Below are 17,765 nucleotides of genomic sequence, written 5' to 3' on the forward strand. Positions count from 1 at the left end.
AGGAGGTCAAAGTATATTGAGGATATTCTTTTTTTTTTTCATAGATATATTTCCCTGATGGTACAGTGGAGGCCTTTGAAATTGAATCATTTACCCGAGGACGTGACTTGGCTCAAGCTATAGCTTCACGTTTGAAACTAAAAAGTCTAGATGGTTTCAGTTTGTTTGTGAAAATTGGCGATAGAGTTTTTTCGATACCAGAAAATGATTTTATTTTCGATTTTGTAACCGATCTAATGCTTTGGATCAAACAGAATATACCCTCAAGATCAGCTGATGTCCATCTGGGTAGTCCTTATCTTTTGTATTTCATGAGAAAACTTTGGCTGGGCTCTGTTGTAATGGGTAAAGATCGTAATGCCGATATGATATTCCATTATCCTCAAGAGATTCCCAAGTATTTGGCTGGCTATTATAAAATCTCCAAAGAGACTGCTGTGATGTTGGCCTCATTAATCTATCGCATTGAGTATGGCGCTAATCTTTTGCCTCTACAAAAACCCCATGAATGCTTGCCCCAACTATTACCCGAAGAAATGATACGCTTGCGAAAATCTCAAGAATGGAAAACTCAAATTGCGACTCAAGTCAAAGATTTACTCATCAATGGTATGGATGAGGTCAGAGCTCAACAACAATTTTTGGCCATTCTGGCTGAGCAAGAAATGTTTGGATCTACATTTTTTGTGGTCACCCAAAGTAATGATGATAGCCTGCCGGAAACCATATTGTTAGCCATAAATCGTAAAGGCTTCCATGTTATAGATCCAGTGACAAAGGTAAGAATTTGTATTTTTGCAATGAGACAACTTTTCTTCAAAAAATGTTTTTTTTTTTTTAATTTCAGGATACTCTACTCTCCTATGGTTATGGTGATTTAAGCATTTGGAGTTCTGGCAATACTTACTTTCAAATACGTTTTGGCAATATGATTGGTGCCTCGAAATTACTCTGTTCTACAACTTTAGGCTATAAAATTGATGATTTATTATCTTCGTATATTAAATATTTTAATGAAAATCGATAGCTTAGTGTATTTATCTATAAGTCATTGAATTCAAATACAGTTTTTTTTTTGCTTTTAGATTTTAAAGATAATTCAATTCTGTCGTTTTTTCCACTAAGGCTAACATACCAGCCATAAGTTCTTGACAATTGGGTAGAATTTGTAAAGGTGGTAAAACGAAACCATAACGGCCCTTGTCACGGAATTCAATGGTGTAGCCAACTTTGACATCCAATTCATTGAAGACCCAATCAACGGTGGATCCAGAAGCAACATCTGCAACATAAAAAGAAATAGGAAAAAATGAAAAATTACAAACCACTTCTTCTCAGATCTTTTTTCTACACCACCAACTTACACAATACTGTGGCAGTTGATCCATGTGTATACTGGGTATTATAGGCTAATCCCTTAACGGCATTTGTGAAAGCATCTCCTATCGCCAAGAGATCATCATAATTTTCTGGGAACTCTTCTTTAGTATGACCATAGGGTGACAATAGATATTGACCATAAGAATGGAACGATATATAAACGTTGATTTTATCTTTAATAGATGCTACAAATTCAGACAAAGCTTTTGCTTCAGGCTCTGAGAAGGGACTTGTTCCAGCATAGGTTTCTGAGCATGGATTATCCGAAGCTCCTCCATTTGCCATCCAATGTGAGTCGAAATTACGATTGGCATCTGTGCCAATGCAGTTTGAGGTAGAAACAGGTTGACGAGTCTTACGCCACATGCGATCCTATAAAGAAAGAAGAAAATTAAGGGGTAAATCTTGGCTTTCATAAATTTCAATAGAATGAAATGGAATATACGCTATCTGAAATTACAGTTTAATTAACCGGATATTAATAAAACTTCAATATTACATGCAGTGATATAATACCTTACGGGAAATTGGTGCAAATTGTCACTAACGGGCCTATTACACGCCTGGTAGCAGTGCGCCAATTTTTTAAATTTTCATATAATTTATTGATTTCTGCACTCACATAATATTAAAATCTTATTGGAACTACTCATTTACTGAAATACAATTCTCACAATAATCTTTTGTTCAACATATTCCAACAGTTTTTCCTTCCTGGTGCGATTGGGATGCTCAAAATGAAACAGACTGGTAATTATTTGTCCCAGACAGGTTCATGGGACAAATAATTGCCTACGGGGTAGTCCTACTGAGTTTTCCCAGCATAAACCCTTAATATTGAGAGCAAATCGTGTAAATTTACGCCGTCAATGATAAACCGACAGTGACCGGTCCCTCCCATACGTTTCGACCAGAACTGGGACTGGTCCTGTACCGGTCCCGGGGTTGATCCATTTCCCGTAGGGTACGTACTGGATGAGTAATTGGTGCAGGAGCCCACTATAGTTTTGTCACACATTTAGCCACATTCAGAGTAGAAAATACGACAAGATACTTTACCAAAATTTATAAAAGTTTCCAACTGTCGAAAATCGGTTTTGAAATTTTAGGTTAGATTGAAAAAAGACTAAGTTTCCACATCTCTAAAACAAGTATTTGGCTTTTGATGTGCGTGAAGATAAATTGTAATTATCTAAGACACAAGCTAGCAGATTTAGCGGCGCACCGAATGGGTTAATTGAGTTATGCTAAAGCGACCAAAAATGGTTATATTTATTTTGACTACTTTTAACCAATAATAAATTAACTAAGCGACAATTTGTCACATAGATCAAAAACGATTTAGATATTGTAGAAATAAAACCGCACTAACGGATCCTTAATTTTTTAAATTCAGCCCACTGTGCAATCCTGCCCAGGATATTTTGGTATCAGGAGAAAGGCCGTGACGTGTACTTTTTGGCTTTATGGTCGCTTTATGAGGCCTGATACCTCATAAAGTATATATACTGATTCGTGGTAAAATTCGATCCCCAAATTTGCCTGGAAGAGCAACTTTCTTCCAATCCGGTTAAATGTGGTACGTGCTGTTAGTATTATGTCCTCTAACAACCATGCAAAAGTTTGTTCATATGGATACATAAATACATGCATATAAAACCTCCATATAAACCGATTCCTAGATTTTACCTCCGATCCCCAAATTGGCCTTACGAAGCCCCTTGGAAGAGCAAATTACATTCGATCCAGTTGAAATTTGGTACGTAATTTAAGTATATGACCACAAAAAACCGTGAAAAAATTTGTCCATATCTTTTCACAATTATATAAGATCCCATACATACCGATTCCCAAGATATAACTTCGGAAACATATTTCATCTGATATGGTTAAACAGTTTTTAATAGAACTTTGTACACAATCCATGGTAGAGGGTACATAATATTGCGCCTGGCCGAACTCAACTATTAATTTCTCCGATTGCAATGCACAAGGAATGTCATTAAAAGACTCTACATATTCTTTTTTTATACCCTCCACCATAGGATGGGGGTATATTAACTTTGTCATTCCGTTTGTAACACATCGAAATATTACTCTAAGACCCCATAATTTATATATATTTTGGGACCTAAAAAACCTCCAGATTTTGACATTCAGATACAAATTGTGGTCTCTAGAAGCCCAAGAAGTCAAATCGGGAGATCGGGCTATACCAAAACAAGGACCGATACACACCACATACGGCACACTCATTTATGCATCCAAAACACCATTAGATTTTGAAATTCAGGCAAATCGAAATGTCTAGACGCTCCAGACCCAAATCAAGGGTTTGGTTAGTACGGGGCCAAACTTGACCTGTCTGCAGACAAAAGACGAGTTTGTGCAAAATTTCAGCACGATAAACGCAATGACAAACTTATTATAACCCCATCATCATTCTATGGTGGTGGGTATAGAAATAATCTTTTAAGCCTATGGATAGCCTTCTAAACATATCACAAAAGGAGTATCAAAATTCGGTAAATGATATATGTATACTCATTTCAATATTATGGGGTCTAGATTGAAAGTTACTACCAAAGAAAAACTATTTCCCTTTGCGATAAAGTATTTTTTAAAACCAACTAATATAAACTTATTCCAATGATTGCCTCTAACCTAATCGTTGAAATGTTCACGTACCTGATGTTATTATAAGCCCTACTACCATGCAATAATTGGTCTCTACACTGTAAAAAAAGCATGCCCGATTCCAATGATTTGGTCTTTTCACTAATGATTTTGGTAATGATTTCGAGCAAAGAAGCGAAGAATTGAAATAAGGACAAATTTGAGACACCATTCTCTCTTAAATTTAAGTTTTGCGTACTTAATTCTAGGAAATAAAGTTTAATTTGTTGGTTTTTAAGCTTTTTCTTCATGTGCTTTTAGAGTCTTTCCTTGTTAACGACAATTTACATTACCAAATTCGGAAATTTTGAAAAATTATTAAAGCCACGTTGATTTTAGTCATACAAAATTTTCTTTCTTATAAAAATACCCATTTTTAAGTTGAATCATAAGAACAAAATGACTTCAGTGAAAAGTTTATCGACTTTTGAACAAGGAGAAAAACTTTATATCAGAGAAATGAGTCTTCTATGCTAAGCAAAATTGAGATTCGTATTTTAAGGACATGAATCTTTGGCCTCACGACAAAAAGTTTTTCAGTGTATCAGTCAAAAATCCTCATATAAACAGATCACCAGATTCGATTTCTGTAGCGTTCTTTAAGTCGCCATATTGTTCATTTGGTTTAAATTTACATGCATAGCATCCCAGCAAAAAATAGCTTCCAAAAAAGTAGTTTGGATCCCCAATCTGTGATCCGGAAGTAGTGCAAACTTGGATCATCTCCAATGAATTTTACATGGGCTTGTCATAGGACGGAAGTAATCCCTTTTTGGATCTTTTGCGTTGCTTTAGAAGTTGTGCCCTGGAAGTTAATTTGAATGAAGAAATTTAAAAAGCGAAAAAAAATTTAACCAATTTCACATTTTTTCCATCCATATTTTTATTACACTATTATTTTCCTATTATCTAATTTTTTACAATTTGAAAACCTTTTTCGCTCCGACCAGGGGTTGAACCTGGGTTTGTTGGCACCATAACAGAACGCCTTAGCACACTCAGCCACAAACGCCATTGAACATAAAGCGTCGAAAGGTCAATTCAAATGTTTGTAATACGACACCAAGGAATAGCATTTTAATTGCTTCTCGATATGTTCTTTATTAGTATGAATAGCATTTTAATTGCTTCTCGATATGTTCTTTATTAGTATGATCGAAAAAATAAGAAACGCAGGTTCAATCCTCACCAGCTGCAATTTTTTTTTATCAAATATTTTTTAAAAAAATATTTTTTTTTTATGTTATGCATCGTTTTTGTTTTTTATTTTCGGCATATATTTTCGTATAAATATATTTTGTCCATTAAAAATCAACAAAAAAATTACATATTCTCATAATTTGCAAAACCTTCGCAAAAGAACTTCCATGGAAGCGAAAAAGTCAAACGGCACAGGTTCAAATCCCAGCGGAAATGATTATTTTTTTTTATTATTTTTTTACTTTTTTATTAATTTTCTTTTTGTAAAATTTAAGTGTCCAAAATTTGCACCTAAAATAGCCTGATTGCGTACTTTTTAATACACAACGACAGCATCGGAAGTAGAAAAAAATCATTGGGGGATCCCAAGATGGGCTTTAGAAGAAATGTTTGTGGACTTGTCCAAAAGGACTACATCGGGAGTGGAAAAAATCACTGGGAGATCCCAATATGCGCTTTAGAAGAAATGTTTGTGGACTTGTCCAAAAGGACTGCATGGGAAGTTGAAAAAAGTCGATGGGGGATTCTGGGATGGGCTTTAAAAAAATGTTTGTGGAACAACTTCCAATTTTTTTTTTTCATATTCCTATTTGTATATCTGACATATCCATATGAACTATATGAAATACATTTTTTTTCTTACCGTTTTATGGGAATAGACAAAACCATCAACATTGAAAACTGGAACAATATACCAATCGTGATTTTCTGCCAAATTTCTCACTGAAGCATCCGTGGAGGTTAAGAGTTCGTTAATGAACCAAGTTGCCGATGCTGATGTAATCCATTCACGAGCATGAATATTGGATTCAATGAAAATACCAGGATTACCCGATTTATAAGAAATCTTAATGCCTCGAATTGTGCGACCTTCATATGATTTGCCAATTGTAAAGGGTTCGGTAACCGAGGGATAAGCAGCCAACATGCCATCAAGCCATTTCTCAATATCTTCCAACTCATAGTATCGCGTCCAGCCAAAATCATCATTATCGGTTAATTCGGAAGCCCGTTGCTCTTCATCGATTAATCTAAAGTGCAAAGAAATTATATTGATTAAAAATTACCACCAATTAATAGATATTGAGATATATGGAGTGTGTTGATATTAAATTTGGGGTAAAGTGTACGTTTTTTGTTATCGCTTTTTTTTTTGTTCAATAATCGTAAAAGAATTTGATTTATGATTAACTGTAAATTTATAAATACTTCTAAATGATTGGTTAAATAGCCAGTAAGACGTCAATTAATGTTCAAGTTTTGAATATCCCAGCAAAAAATAGAAAGTTTGTCTACAAACATTTCTTTTTATACCCTCCACCATAGGATGGGGGTATATTAACTTTATCATTCCGTTTGTAACACATCGAAATATTGCTCTAAGACCCCATAAAGTATATATATTCTGGGTCGTGATGAAATTTTGAGTCGATCTGAGCATGTCCGTCCGTCCGTCCGTCTGTTGAAATCACGCTAACTTCCGAACGAAACAAGCTATCGACTTGAAACTTGGCACAAGTAGTTGTTATTGATGTAGGTCGGATGGTATTGCAAATGGGCCATATCGGTCCACTTTTACGTATAGCCCCCATATAAACGGAACCCCAAATTTGGCATGCGATTGCTCTAAGAGAAGCAAATTTCATCCGATCCGTCTGAAATTTGGTACATGGTGTTAGTATATGGTTTCTAACAACCATGGACAAATTGGTCCATATCGGTCCACTTTTACGTATAGCCCCCATATCAACGGACCCCCAAATTTGGCTTGCGAATGCTCTAAGAGAAGCAAATTTCATCCGATCCGTCTGAAATTTGGTACATGGTGTTAGTATATTGTCTCCAACAACCATGCACAAATTGGTCCATATAGGTCCATAATTACATATAGCCCCCATATAAACCGATCCCCCGATTTGGCTTGCGGAGCCTCTAAGAGATGCAAATTTCATCCGATCCGGCTGAAATTTGGTACATGGTATTGGTATATGTTCTCTAATGACCATGCAAAAATTGGTCCACATCGGTCCATAATTATATATAGCCCCCATATAAACCGTTCCCCAGATTTGATTTCCGGAGCCTCTTGGAGGAGCAAAATTCATCCGATCCGGTTGAAATTTGCAACGTGGTGTTAGTATAAGGCCGCTAATATATATGCCAAAATTGGTCCATATCGGTCTATAGTTATATATAGTCGATCCCCAATCACACAAAAATTGGTCCATATCGGTTCATATTCATGGTTGGCACTCGAGCCAAAAATAATCTACCAAAATTTTATTTTTAAAGAAAACATTGTCAAAATATTATTGCTATAGCAAATTTTGTCAAAATTTTATTTCTATAGAAAATTCTGTCAAAATTTTATTTCTATAGAAAATTTTGTCAAAATTTTATTTCTATAGAAAATTTTGTCTAAATTTTATTTCTATGGAAAATTTTTTCCAAATTTTATTTCTATAGAAAATTTTTTGCAAATTTTACTTTTATAGAACATGTAAAAATTTAATTTCTATAGAAACTTTAAACTTAATTATATACGTATTTAATCGGCCTTATTTAGTTTAATATATACCACGTATGGACTATGTGGTATATATTACGGTGTTATGAAGTTTTAAGATACCTTGCCATCGGCAAGTGTTACCGCAACCTAAGTAATTCGATTGTGGATGACAGTCTTCAGTAGAAGTCTCTACGCAATCCATGGTGGAGGGTACCTAAGCTTCGGCTTGGCCGAACTTACGGGCGTATATACTTGTTTCACTTCCACTAAGATAAACGAACTTCAAATGTAAGCTACAGTTTATTTTGAGAATGTCCCACATTGTTTTAGTTTTTTTTTAATTAAGAAATCTAGTTTTCTTGGAAGTGTTTACTACAATTTGGATTTTTCATTAATAGTTTAGTTAATATCGTATATTCTCTAAATGAGATCCTATGCTAAGTCATCTACACGGACGAAAACGACTGTTTTTCATACGTTTGGGTGTAAAAATTATATGTTTGGAACTCAAATTTTGGAACACAATATTTTTAAGTGCAAGCATATAATGTTCATAACTAGTATAACATGTTTGGGACATATATGCTAATATGTTAGAACATATTATGTTTGGGACATAAAATATTTGTAAATGTAATATGCTTAGATGCAAACATATATTAATTTGGAAATAGCCCATAAACATATATGTGTTTAGAAAGAGAGACCTAGAGAGTATGCTGCAAGTGAATTAATGGAAGTAACCAATTGGCGCCTTAAAAATATATCCACACAAAGAAAATGTCATTAAAATTTTTTTCTACCAGTGTATGCCCTAAGGTGAAACACAATAACAGGTTGGCTGATAAGTCCCAGGTCTGGCATCGCTAGTATAAAATGCATATTATTTTTATTTATATAGTACCAACCTTCAAATGATTCGTGTCAAAAACGTCTGTAAGTCAATTAGTTTGTGAGATAGAGCGTCTTTTGTGAAGCAACTTTTGTTATTGTGAAAAAAAAAATGGAAAAAACGAATTTCGTGTTTTGATAAAGTACTGTTTTCTAAAGGGAAAAAATACGGTGGAAGCAAAAACTTGGCTTGATAATGAGTTTCCGGACTCTGCCCCAGGGAAATCAACAATAATTGATTGGTATGCAAAATTCAAGCGTGGTGAAATGAGCACGGAGGACATTGAATGCAGTGGACGCCCGAAAGAGGTGGTTACCGACGAAAACATCGAAAAACTCCACAAAATGGTTTTGAATGACCGTAAAATGAAGTTGATCGAGATAGCAGGGGCCTTAAGGATATCAAAGGAACGTGTTGCTCATATTATTCATCAATATTTGGATATACGGAAGCTCTATGCAAAATGGGTGCCGCGCGAGCTCACATTTGACCAAAAACAACAACGTGTTGATGATTCTGAGCGGTGTTTGCAGCTGTTAACTCGTAATACACCCGAGTTTTTCCGTCGATATGTGGCAATGGATGAAACATGGCTCCACCACTACACTTCTGAATCCAATCGACAGTCGACTGAGTGGACAGCGACCGGTGAACCGTCTCTGAAGCGTGTAAAGACTCAAAAGTCCGCTGGCAAAGTAATGGCCTCTGTTTTTTGGTATGAGAATGGAATAATTTTTATCGATTATCTTGAGAAGGGAAAAATCATCAACAGTGACTATTATATGGCGTTATTGGAGCGTTTTAAGGTCGAAATCGCGGCAAAACGGCCCCATATGAAGAAGAAAAAAGTGTTGTTCCACCAAGACAACGCACCGTGCCACAAGTCATTGAGAACGATGGCAAAGATTCATGAATTGGACTTCGAATTGCTTCCACACCCACCGTATTCTCCAGATCTTGCCCCCAGCTACTTTTCTTGTTTTTAAACCTCAAAAGGATGATCGCAGGGGAAAATTTTGGCTGCAATGAAGAGGCGAAACTGAGGCCGAAACTGAGGCCTGACCGAAGGAGTACTACCAAAATGGTATCAAAAAATCGGAAGGTCGTTTTAATCGTTGTATCGCTCTTGAAGGGAACTATGTTGAATAATTAAAACGAATTTTGACAAAAAAACATGTGTTTTTCTTTGTTAGACCGGGGACTTATCAGCCAACCTGTTATATTTGAATAATACAAACAATATTTTGTTTGGACCAAACCTGAAAATATATATTTATATATTTTTGTTTAAATATCACAAAAATAAAATGATAAATTCTCTTAATTAGATCCTACACTCAAAGAAAAGTGAACCCTCTAGGGCACTAAAGTTAATTTAACTCTATTTGAGTTCATGGAATTAATTTGTTTTGAAAAAGTTTCCTTGGCTTTAATAAGTTTTTACGTACGTTAATTAAATAAACTGAAAAAGGGCAACCAATTATATACAAATTAAGCATACACATTTACTTAATACGTATTTCCCAAAAAATAATTTCTAGAATTTCTTAAAATCTTAACACAAATGGGCCCCTTTTAAACTTCGTATGGCGCTAAAGGCATCCCTGCAATTTTGAACTCCAATTTTTATACCCTCCACCATAGGATGGGGGGTATATTAACTTTGTTATTCAATTCAATTCAATTCAATTTCTTTATTTACAAGATCATACAATCTTTACAATAAATAATTTGACAATACAAAAGTATCTTAGTAAACAAGAAAAATGTATGTGTAATGACAATGGGTCGAGTGTGACCGTCTGCCATAATTCCAAATATATTAAAGTTACATTCCATTATATTCATTTATCCGAAATGCTCTATATTTTGAAGCTGCCTCTAAATATTTGGCAAGTTTAATCCAATCATCATCGCCGATTCCATTCAATATGTTAACCATTTCTGATTGTGTTAAGGTTTGCACTTGAAAAGTACGAATCCTGAATTCTCTTAGCATTGGGCATTCTCCTAAACAATGGAATAATGTCTCTTTCTCGTTTAAATTGCATAAAGTGCAGTTTTCCTCCCCTTCTTCTCTACTAAAATTCATAGAATTAAGAGCTATAAGTCCAGATCGTGCTCGGAAAATCCAACTAATTTGCTTAGTATTAAAGAGATCAGTAAAATAATATTGTCCTCTTGTGTGATCTAAGTATTTATATACCCTAGAAAAACTTTGCGATTTCCGCCTCAAATTGCTTTGGACCCCGTCCATGTGCTTATATTTTATTATATTTGTACAAAAAGATTCCCATTCGCTTCTAAGGTTTGTATTTGGCCACACCAAGTTTAAGTTTTGGGCCATATTTTTGACATCTCTCACCCAGAACACCTCCTCCTGTATCAAAAGTTTTGTCATTATTTTTGGTAAACGATGATCTTCAAATTGGTACAGTGTTTTATGAATATATTGCAAATGAAGATTCAGTGTGTAAAGATGGCTATTCTCAATGCCAGTTTCCTTTGTTTGTTATTCCGTTTGTAACACATCGAAATATTGTTCTAAGACCCCATAAAGTATATATATTCTGGGTCGTGGTGAAATTCTGAGTCGATCTGAGCATGTCCGTCCGTCCGTCCGTCTGTTGAAATCACGCTAACTTCCAAACGAAACAAGCTATCGACTTGAAACTTGGCACAAGTAGTTGTTATTGATGTAGGTCGGATGGTATTGCAAATGGGCCATATCGGTCCACTTTTTCGTATAGCCTCCCCCCAAATTTGGCTTGCGAGGCCTGTAAGAGAAGCAAATTTCATCCGATCCGGCTGAAATTTGGTACATGGTGTTAGCATATGGTCTCTAACAACCATGCAAAAATTGGTCCATATCGGTCCATAATTATATATAGCCCCCATATAAACCGATCCCCCGATTTGGCTTGCAGAGCATCTAAGAGAAGCAAATTTCATCCGATCCGGCTGAAATTAGGTACATGGTGGTAGTATATGGTCTCCCGACAGCCATGCAAAAATTGGCCCATATCGATCCATAATTATATATAGCCCCCATATAAACCGATCACCAGATTTGACCTCCGGAGCCTCTTAGAAGACCAAAATTCATCTGATTCAGTTGAAATTTGGTACGTGATGTTAATATATGGCCTCAAACACCCATGCAAAAATTGGTCGATATCGGTCCATAATTATATATAGGCCCCATATAAACCGATCCCCAGATTTGACCTCCGGAGCACCTTGGAAGAGCAAAATTCTTCCCATTCGGTTGAAATTTGGTACGTGATGTTAGTATAGGGTATCCAACAACCATGCAGGAATTGGTTCCTATTAGTCCATAATAATATATAGCTCCCATATAAACCGATCCCCAGATTTGACTTCCGGTGCCTTTTGGAGAAGCAAAATTCATCCGATCTGGTTGAAATTTGGTACGTGGTGGTAGCATATGATATTTAACAACCATGTGAGTTGAAATTTGTGGATGACAGTCTTTCGTAGAAGTTTCTACGCAATCCATGGTGGAGGACACATAAGATTCGGCATGGCCGAACTAACGGCCGTATATACTTGTTTTCTTTCAAACTACAAAATTTCCTTTATCAAGTGATAGAAAATGATTATGTCTAATAAATATTCTTGAATTTGTCGAACAGTATTTATCGGAATTTTTGATACATTTTAGTTAAAATTTTCTAAAATTAACCAAAGTTTTCTAAAACGAACCAAAACTTTCCTTCATGGTGGGTTCACTGTGTTTTGAGTGTATCCTAATTACAATTTCAAAAAATTTCCAAAAGCTTAATTTCAAATTCACAAAACTTATATTTAAAGCTGGGTTGCTTTCTAAATACTGTGTTTATTCTAAATACACCACTTCTTTTGAGTCAAATCTATGGTGCAATAGTTAACATGTACGCCCTGCTAACAAGACTCATGGCTTCAAACTCACATTCGATCGAACACCAGGGAGTTTTTCTGCGGTGCTTTACCCCTCTTCGTAATTTTGGGGACATTTTTGAGGGTTTCAAAGCTTCACTAAAAGAAGTGAATCCTCCTCATCCTCCCTTCATTCAAATCGAATTCCCCGAATTTCACAAATTTGGTTATAATATTCTTAATTATTAATGACTGTTACTAAAATTTCATATTTCGAGGTATTAGCCGATCTTATCCAGACTTACATACCACTCTTACATAAATATATTGGCTATATTACCCACACTAATTGAGCGATTTCCCCATTTTTAATACCCTAAACCACATAGTGGTTAGGGTATAATAGCTTTGATCTGCAAAAAATGTGCCTACCAGAAATATTGATTTTAGACCCCATAAAATATATACCGATTGACTCAGAATCAACTCCTGAGTCGATCTAGCGCTTGGTGTCCGTCCGTCTGTCCATGTATTTGTTGTTCGCAGGATTCCGGTCGCAATTATTAACCGATTTTGATGAAATTTGGTACAGAGTGTTGTTTGGGCACAAGGACGAAGAAGATATACGAAGATATAGCTCCCATATATATGTATCGCCCGATTTCGACAAATGGGGTCACGTTGTGATTTATTATAAACCGATCGACTTCAAATTTGGTACAAAGTAATATTTTTCATCACTCTTCAATTCTGCAAAATTTAATCGAAATCGGTTCAGATTTATATATAGCTCTCATATATATGTATCGCCCGATTTTCCAAAAATTTGGTCATAAAACTCTTATTTATCAACAAACTTGCCTTACTATAATCATTTATAATACTAGCAATATATGCAAAAAATCATCGAAATCGGTTCAGATTTAGCTATAGCTCCCATATATATGTATCGCCCGATCTTTCCAACTTAGGCCATATAATCCTTATTTATTAACCGATCTTACTAAAATTTTGCACAAAGTAACCTTCTGTAATATCAACCAAACCTGCGAAATAACATCCGAATCGGTTCAGATTTAGATATAGCTCCCATATATATGTAGCGCCCGATTTTCAAAAATTTAGCCCTAATAAACTTATTTTTGACCATAGTGGCCTCATTTATTAACCGATCTTACCCAAATTCAGCAAATGGTAATCTACAGCAATATCAACTAAACCTGCAAAATATCATCCAAATCGCTTCAGATTTAGATGTAGCTCCCATATATACGTATTGCCTTTTTTCAAAATTTTACCCCTAATAACTTTATTTCTGACCATAATAACCTTTTTTACTAACCGATATTATTCAAACTTACCATAAGGTAACCTTCTCTGGTATCAATCAAACTTGCAAAATAGCATTCACATCGATTCACGTTTAGATATAGCTCCCATATAAAGGGTGATTCTTTTGAGGTTAGGATTTTCATGCATTAGTATTTGACAGATCACGTGGGATTTCAGACATGGTGTCAAAGAGAAAGATGCTCAGTATGCTTTGACATTTCATCATGAATAGACTTACTAACGAGCCACAACGTCGAATTTTCAGTGAATGGGCCCTAGAAAAGTTGGCAGAAAATCCGCTTTTTTATCGACAAATTTTGTTCAGCGATGAGGCTCATTTCTGGTTGAATGGCTACGTAAATAAGCAAAATTGCCGCATTTGGAGTGAAGAGCAACCAGAAGCCGTTCAAGAACTGCCCATGCATCCCGAAAAATGCACTGTTTGGTGTGGTTTGTACGCTGGTGGAATCATTGGACCGTATTTTTTCAAAGATGCTATTGGACGCAACGTTACGGTGAATGGCGATCGCTATCGTTCGATGCTAACAAACTTTTTGTTGCCAAAAATGGAAGAACTGAACTTGGTTGACATGTGGTTTCAACAAGATGGCGCTACATGCCACACAGCTCGCGATTCTATGGCCATTTTGAGGGAAAACTTCGGAGAACAATTCATCTCAAGAAATGGACCGGTAAGTTGGCCACCAAGATCATGCGATTTGACGCCTTTAGACTATTTTTTGTGGGGCTACGTCAAGTCTAAAGTCTACAGAAATAAGCCAGCAACTATTCCAGCTTTGGAAGACAACATTTCCGAAGAAATTCGGGCTATTCCGGCCGAAATGCTCGAAAAAGTTGCCCAAAATTGGACTTTCCGAATGGACCACCTAAGACGCAGCCGCGGTCAACATTTAAATCAAATTATCTTCAAAAAGTAAATGTCATGGACCAATCTAACGTTTCAAATAAAGAACCGATGAGATTTTGCAAATTTTATGCGTTTTTTTTTAAAAAAAAGTTATCAAGCTCTTAACAAATCACCCTTTATATGCACAGCTCGATTTTCCCAAATTTGTCCATAATTCTCTTATTTATTGCCAAATGTTACTCAAATTTCAAATTTAGATGTATTAGCCGATCACACTTAGACTTACACATAGCTCTTACATAAATACATGGTCCGATTTTCACAAATTTGGCTACATTATCCACACTAATTGAGCGATTTCCTATTTTTATACCCTCCATGGGGGTATATTAGCTTTGTCATTCCGTTTGTAACACATCGAAATATTGCTCTAAGACCCCATAAAGTATATATATATATATATATATATATATATATATATATATATATATATATATATATATATATATATATATATATATATATATATATATATATATATATATATATATATATATATATATATATATATATATATATATATATATATATATATATATATATATATATATATATATATATATATATATATATATATTCTGGGTCATGGTGAAATTCTGAGTCGATTTGAGCATGTCCATCCCTCCGTCCGTCTGTTGAAATCACGCTAACTTCCGAACGAAACAAGCTATCGACTTGAAACTTGGCACAAGTAGTTGTTATCGATGTAGGTCGGATGGTATTGAACCGATTTCGATTTGGCTTGTGGAGCCTCTAACAGGAGCATATTTGGTATATGGTGTTGGTATATGGTCTCTAACAACCATGCAAAAATTGGTCCACATCGGTCCATAATTATATATAGCCCCCATATAAACCGATCCCCAGATTTGGCTTGTGGAGCCTCTAAGAGAAGCATATTTCATCCGATCCGGCTGAAATTTTGTACATGGTCTTGGTAGATGGTCTCTAACAATCATGCAAAAATTGGTCCACATCGGTCCATAATTATATATAGCTCCCATATAATTATATATAGCCCCCATATAAACCAACCATGCAAAAGTCCATATTGATTCGTAATTATTTGTAGACTTACCATACATACCTTTTTGTCTAATATGTAACACGTATGGACTAACTCACAATTTAGAAAACGATGTTAAGAAGTTTTAAGATACCACAACCCAATTAATTCGATTGTGGATGACAGTCTTTCGTAGAAGTTTCTACGCAATCCATGGTGGAGGGTACATAAGATTCGGCCTGGCCGAACTTACGGCCGTATATACTTGTTTGATTTAATATATACCACGTATGGACTTACATACAATTTAGAAGATGGTGTTAGGAGGTTTTAAGATACTTTGCCATCGGCAAGCGTTACCGCAACTTAAGTAGTTCGATTGTGGATGGCAGTGTTTAGAAAAAGTTTCTACGCAATCCATGATGGAGGGTACATAAGCTTCGGCCTGGCCGAACTTACGGCCGTATATACTTGTTTTTGTTTAATATATCCCCCGTATGGACTAACTTACAATTTAGAAGACGATGTTAAGGATTTTTTAAGATACCTTGCCATCGGCTTTCTACACTCAAAAAAAATTTACTTGGATCCAAAGATTTTGACATTCCTTTAAGGATTTTGGTATTGATTACGAGCTAAAGATGCGGCTTCTTTAAAATAAAGACATTTTTTAGGGACCTCCCTGGCTTTAAATCTAGGATCGATAAAGTTAAAATTGGATACAGATCTCATTCATCGAATTTTTATTCTCTGTTTGCGATATATTAATAAAGGTATTCATGTACAAACAAATTCCAGTTTAAAAATCCAAATTATGCCAAGTACTTCAAAGTAAAAACTGTTTTCTTAATGCTAAAAAACACTTTAAACCAATGATGCAAATCCTTAAAATAAGACTTAGCCTATATTTGAAGCAGTTTTATCTTAAATTTAAATATTCAATATGTCAGTTGAGTTAAAGACGATTTCTTTAAATTAAAAATGTTTTTCTTTATTTTAAGGAACATTTGCCTTACTTCAAAAATCTACATCTTCAACAGAGGGACGCAAAATTTCAAGATTTGTGTCCTAAATTTAATGAAAAAATTTTTGAAACAAGGATTATAAACTTTCTTTAAATTAAAATGTCATTATTTTATAGAATTTTGTCCTTAGCATTGCGTAAATTTCGAGTCCTAATGTTTAAGTTTCATAGTCTTCCATATTGGGTCAATATTTTTTCAGTGTACGCAATCCATGGTGGAGGGTACATAAGATTCGGCCTGGCCGAACTTACGGCACTATATACCTGTTTAATAATGAACTCAATATAAATTTTAAATTTACAGACCCTACATTTAAAGCTAGATTGTTCCCTAAAAATGTCTTTATTTTAAATAAATGGAATCTCTGGTTCGGAATCACTGCCAACATCCTGAAGACAAGGTACAAATCGTTGAATTCAAGTAAACTTTTTTTAAGTGATGAAACTTCCCAAATTTTAGTTTATACTTACTCTTGCACATTCTCGATCAATAATTCAGATTGGAATCCATATATTTCAAGAAGTTGTTTGAAGTTCTTGTCCTCAGTTGGCTTCACCATAATATGTATTTCTTTTGTGGCCTCATCATATTCCTTCCATATATTGTACTACTCGAAATAAAGAGAGAAATATCCATTTGCCACATAAATTTATCACCCAACAACTAAGGGAGTAAATTTCACACTACCTTTTCACTAATATCCTGAATCAAATCAATCACCGACAATTGAGTTTTATTCTTGATATTCAATTTATAGACTTTATAATTATCGTAACGAACTTTTTCCTCCTCAACCACCGAGGGACTCTTCAATGAAGCACCCGAAATGCAAACCACTAAAGTGGCTAACAAGCAAATAATACTCAGTTTGCCCATAATTCCTGAAGACGACTAACTGGAATTTTCGTCAAGTGATTACAATTTATACATAGCTTATC

The 17,765-nt window shown here is 35.1% G+C and overlaps 2 protein-coding genes across 2 annotated transcripts in view; one reads left to right on the forward strand and one right to left on the reverse strand.

The window, feature by feature from the left end:
• The window catches only part of Myo28B1 (Myosin 28B1), a 136,618-nt gene extending 135,515 nt beyond the window's left edge, over nt 1-1,103 (forward strand). Inside the window, exons 13-14 of the mRNA XM_075296158.1 lie at nt 45-779; nt 848-1,103. Coding sequence (XP_075152273.1) covers nt 45-779; nt 848-1,027 — 915 coding nt within the window. The 3' untranslated portion in view covers nt 1,028-1,103. The remainder of the gene's footprint in view (nt 1-44; nt 780-847) is intronic.
• Nucleotides 964-17,726, reverse strand: LOC142226258 (zinc carboxypeptidase). The gene is made up of 5 exons (XM_075296156.1): nt 17,515-17,726; nt 17,298-17,434; nt 5,900-6,287; nt 1,365-1,752; nt 964-1,282 (listed from the first exon to the last, which is right to left on the reverse strand). Exons 1-5 carry the CDS (start codon nt 17,701-17,703, stop codon nt 1,089-1,091), a joined length of 1,296 nt encoding a protein of 431 aa, XP_075152271.1. The 5' UTR covers nt 17,704-17,726; the 3' UTR covers nt 964-1,088.
• Nucleotides 17,727-17,765: the final 39 nt, after the last annotated feature.

This window comes from Haematobia irritans, chromosome 2 (assembly GCF_050003625.1).
Source record: "Haematobia irritans isolate KBUSLIRL chromosome 2, ASM5000362v1, whole genome shotgun sequence".
Classification (NCBI taxonomy): Eukaryota; Metazoa; Arthropoda; class Insecta; order Diptera; family Muscidae; genus Haematobia; species Haematobia irritans.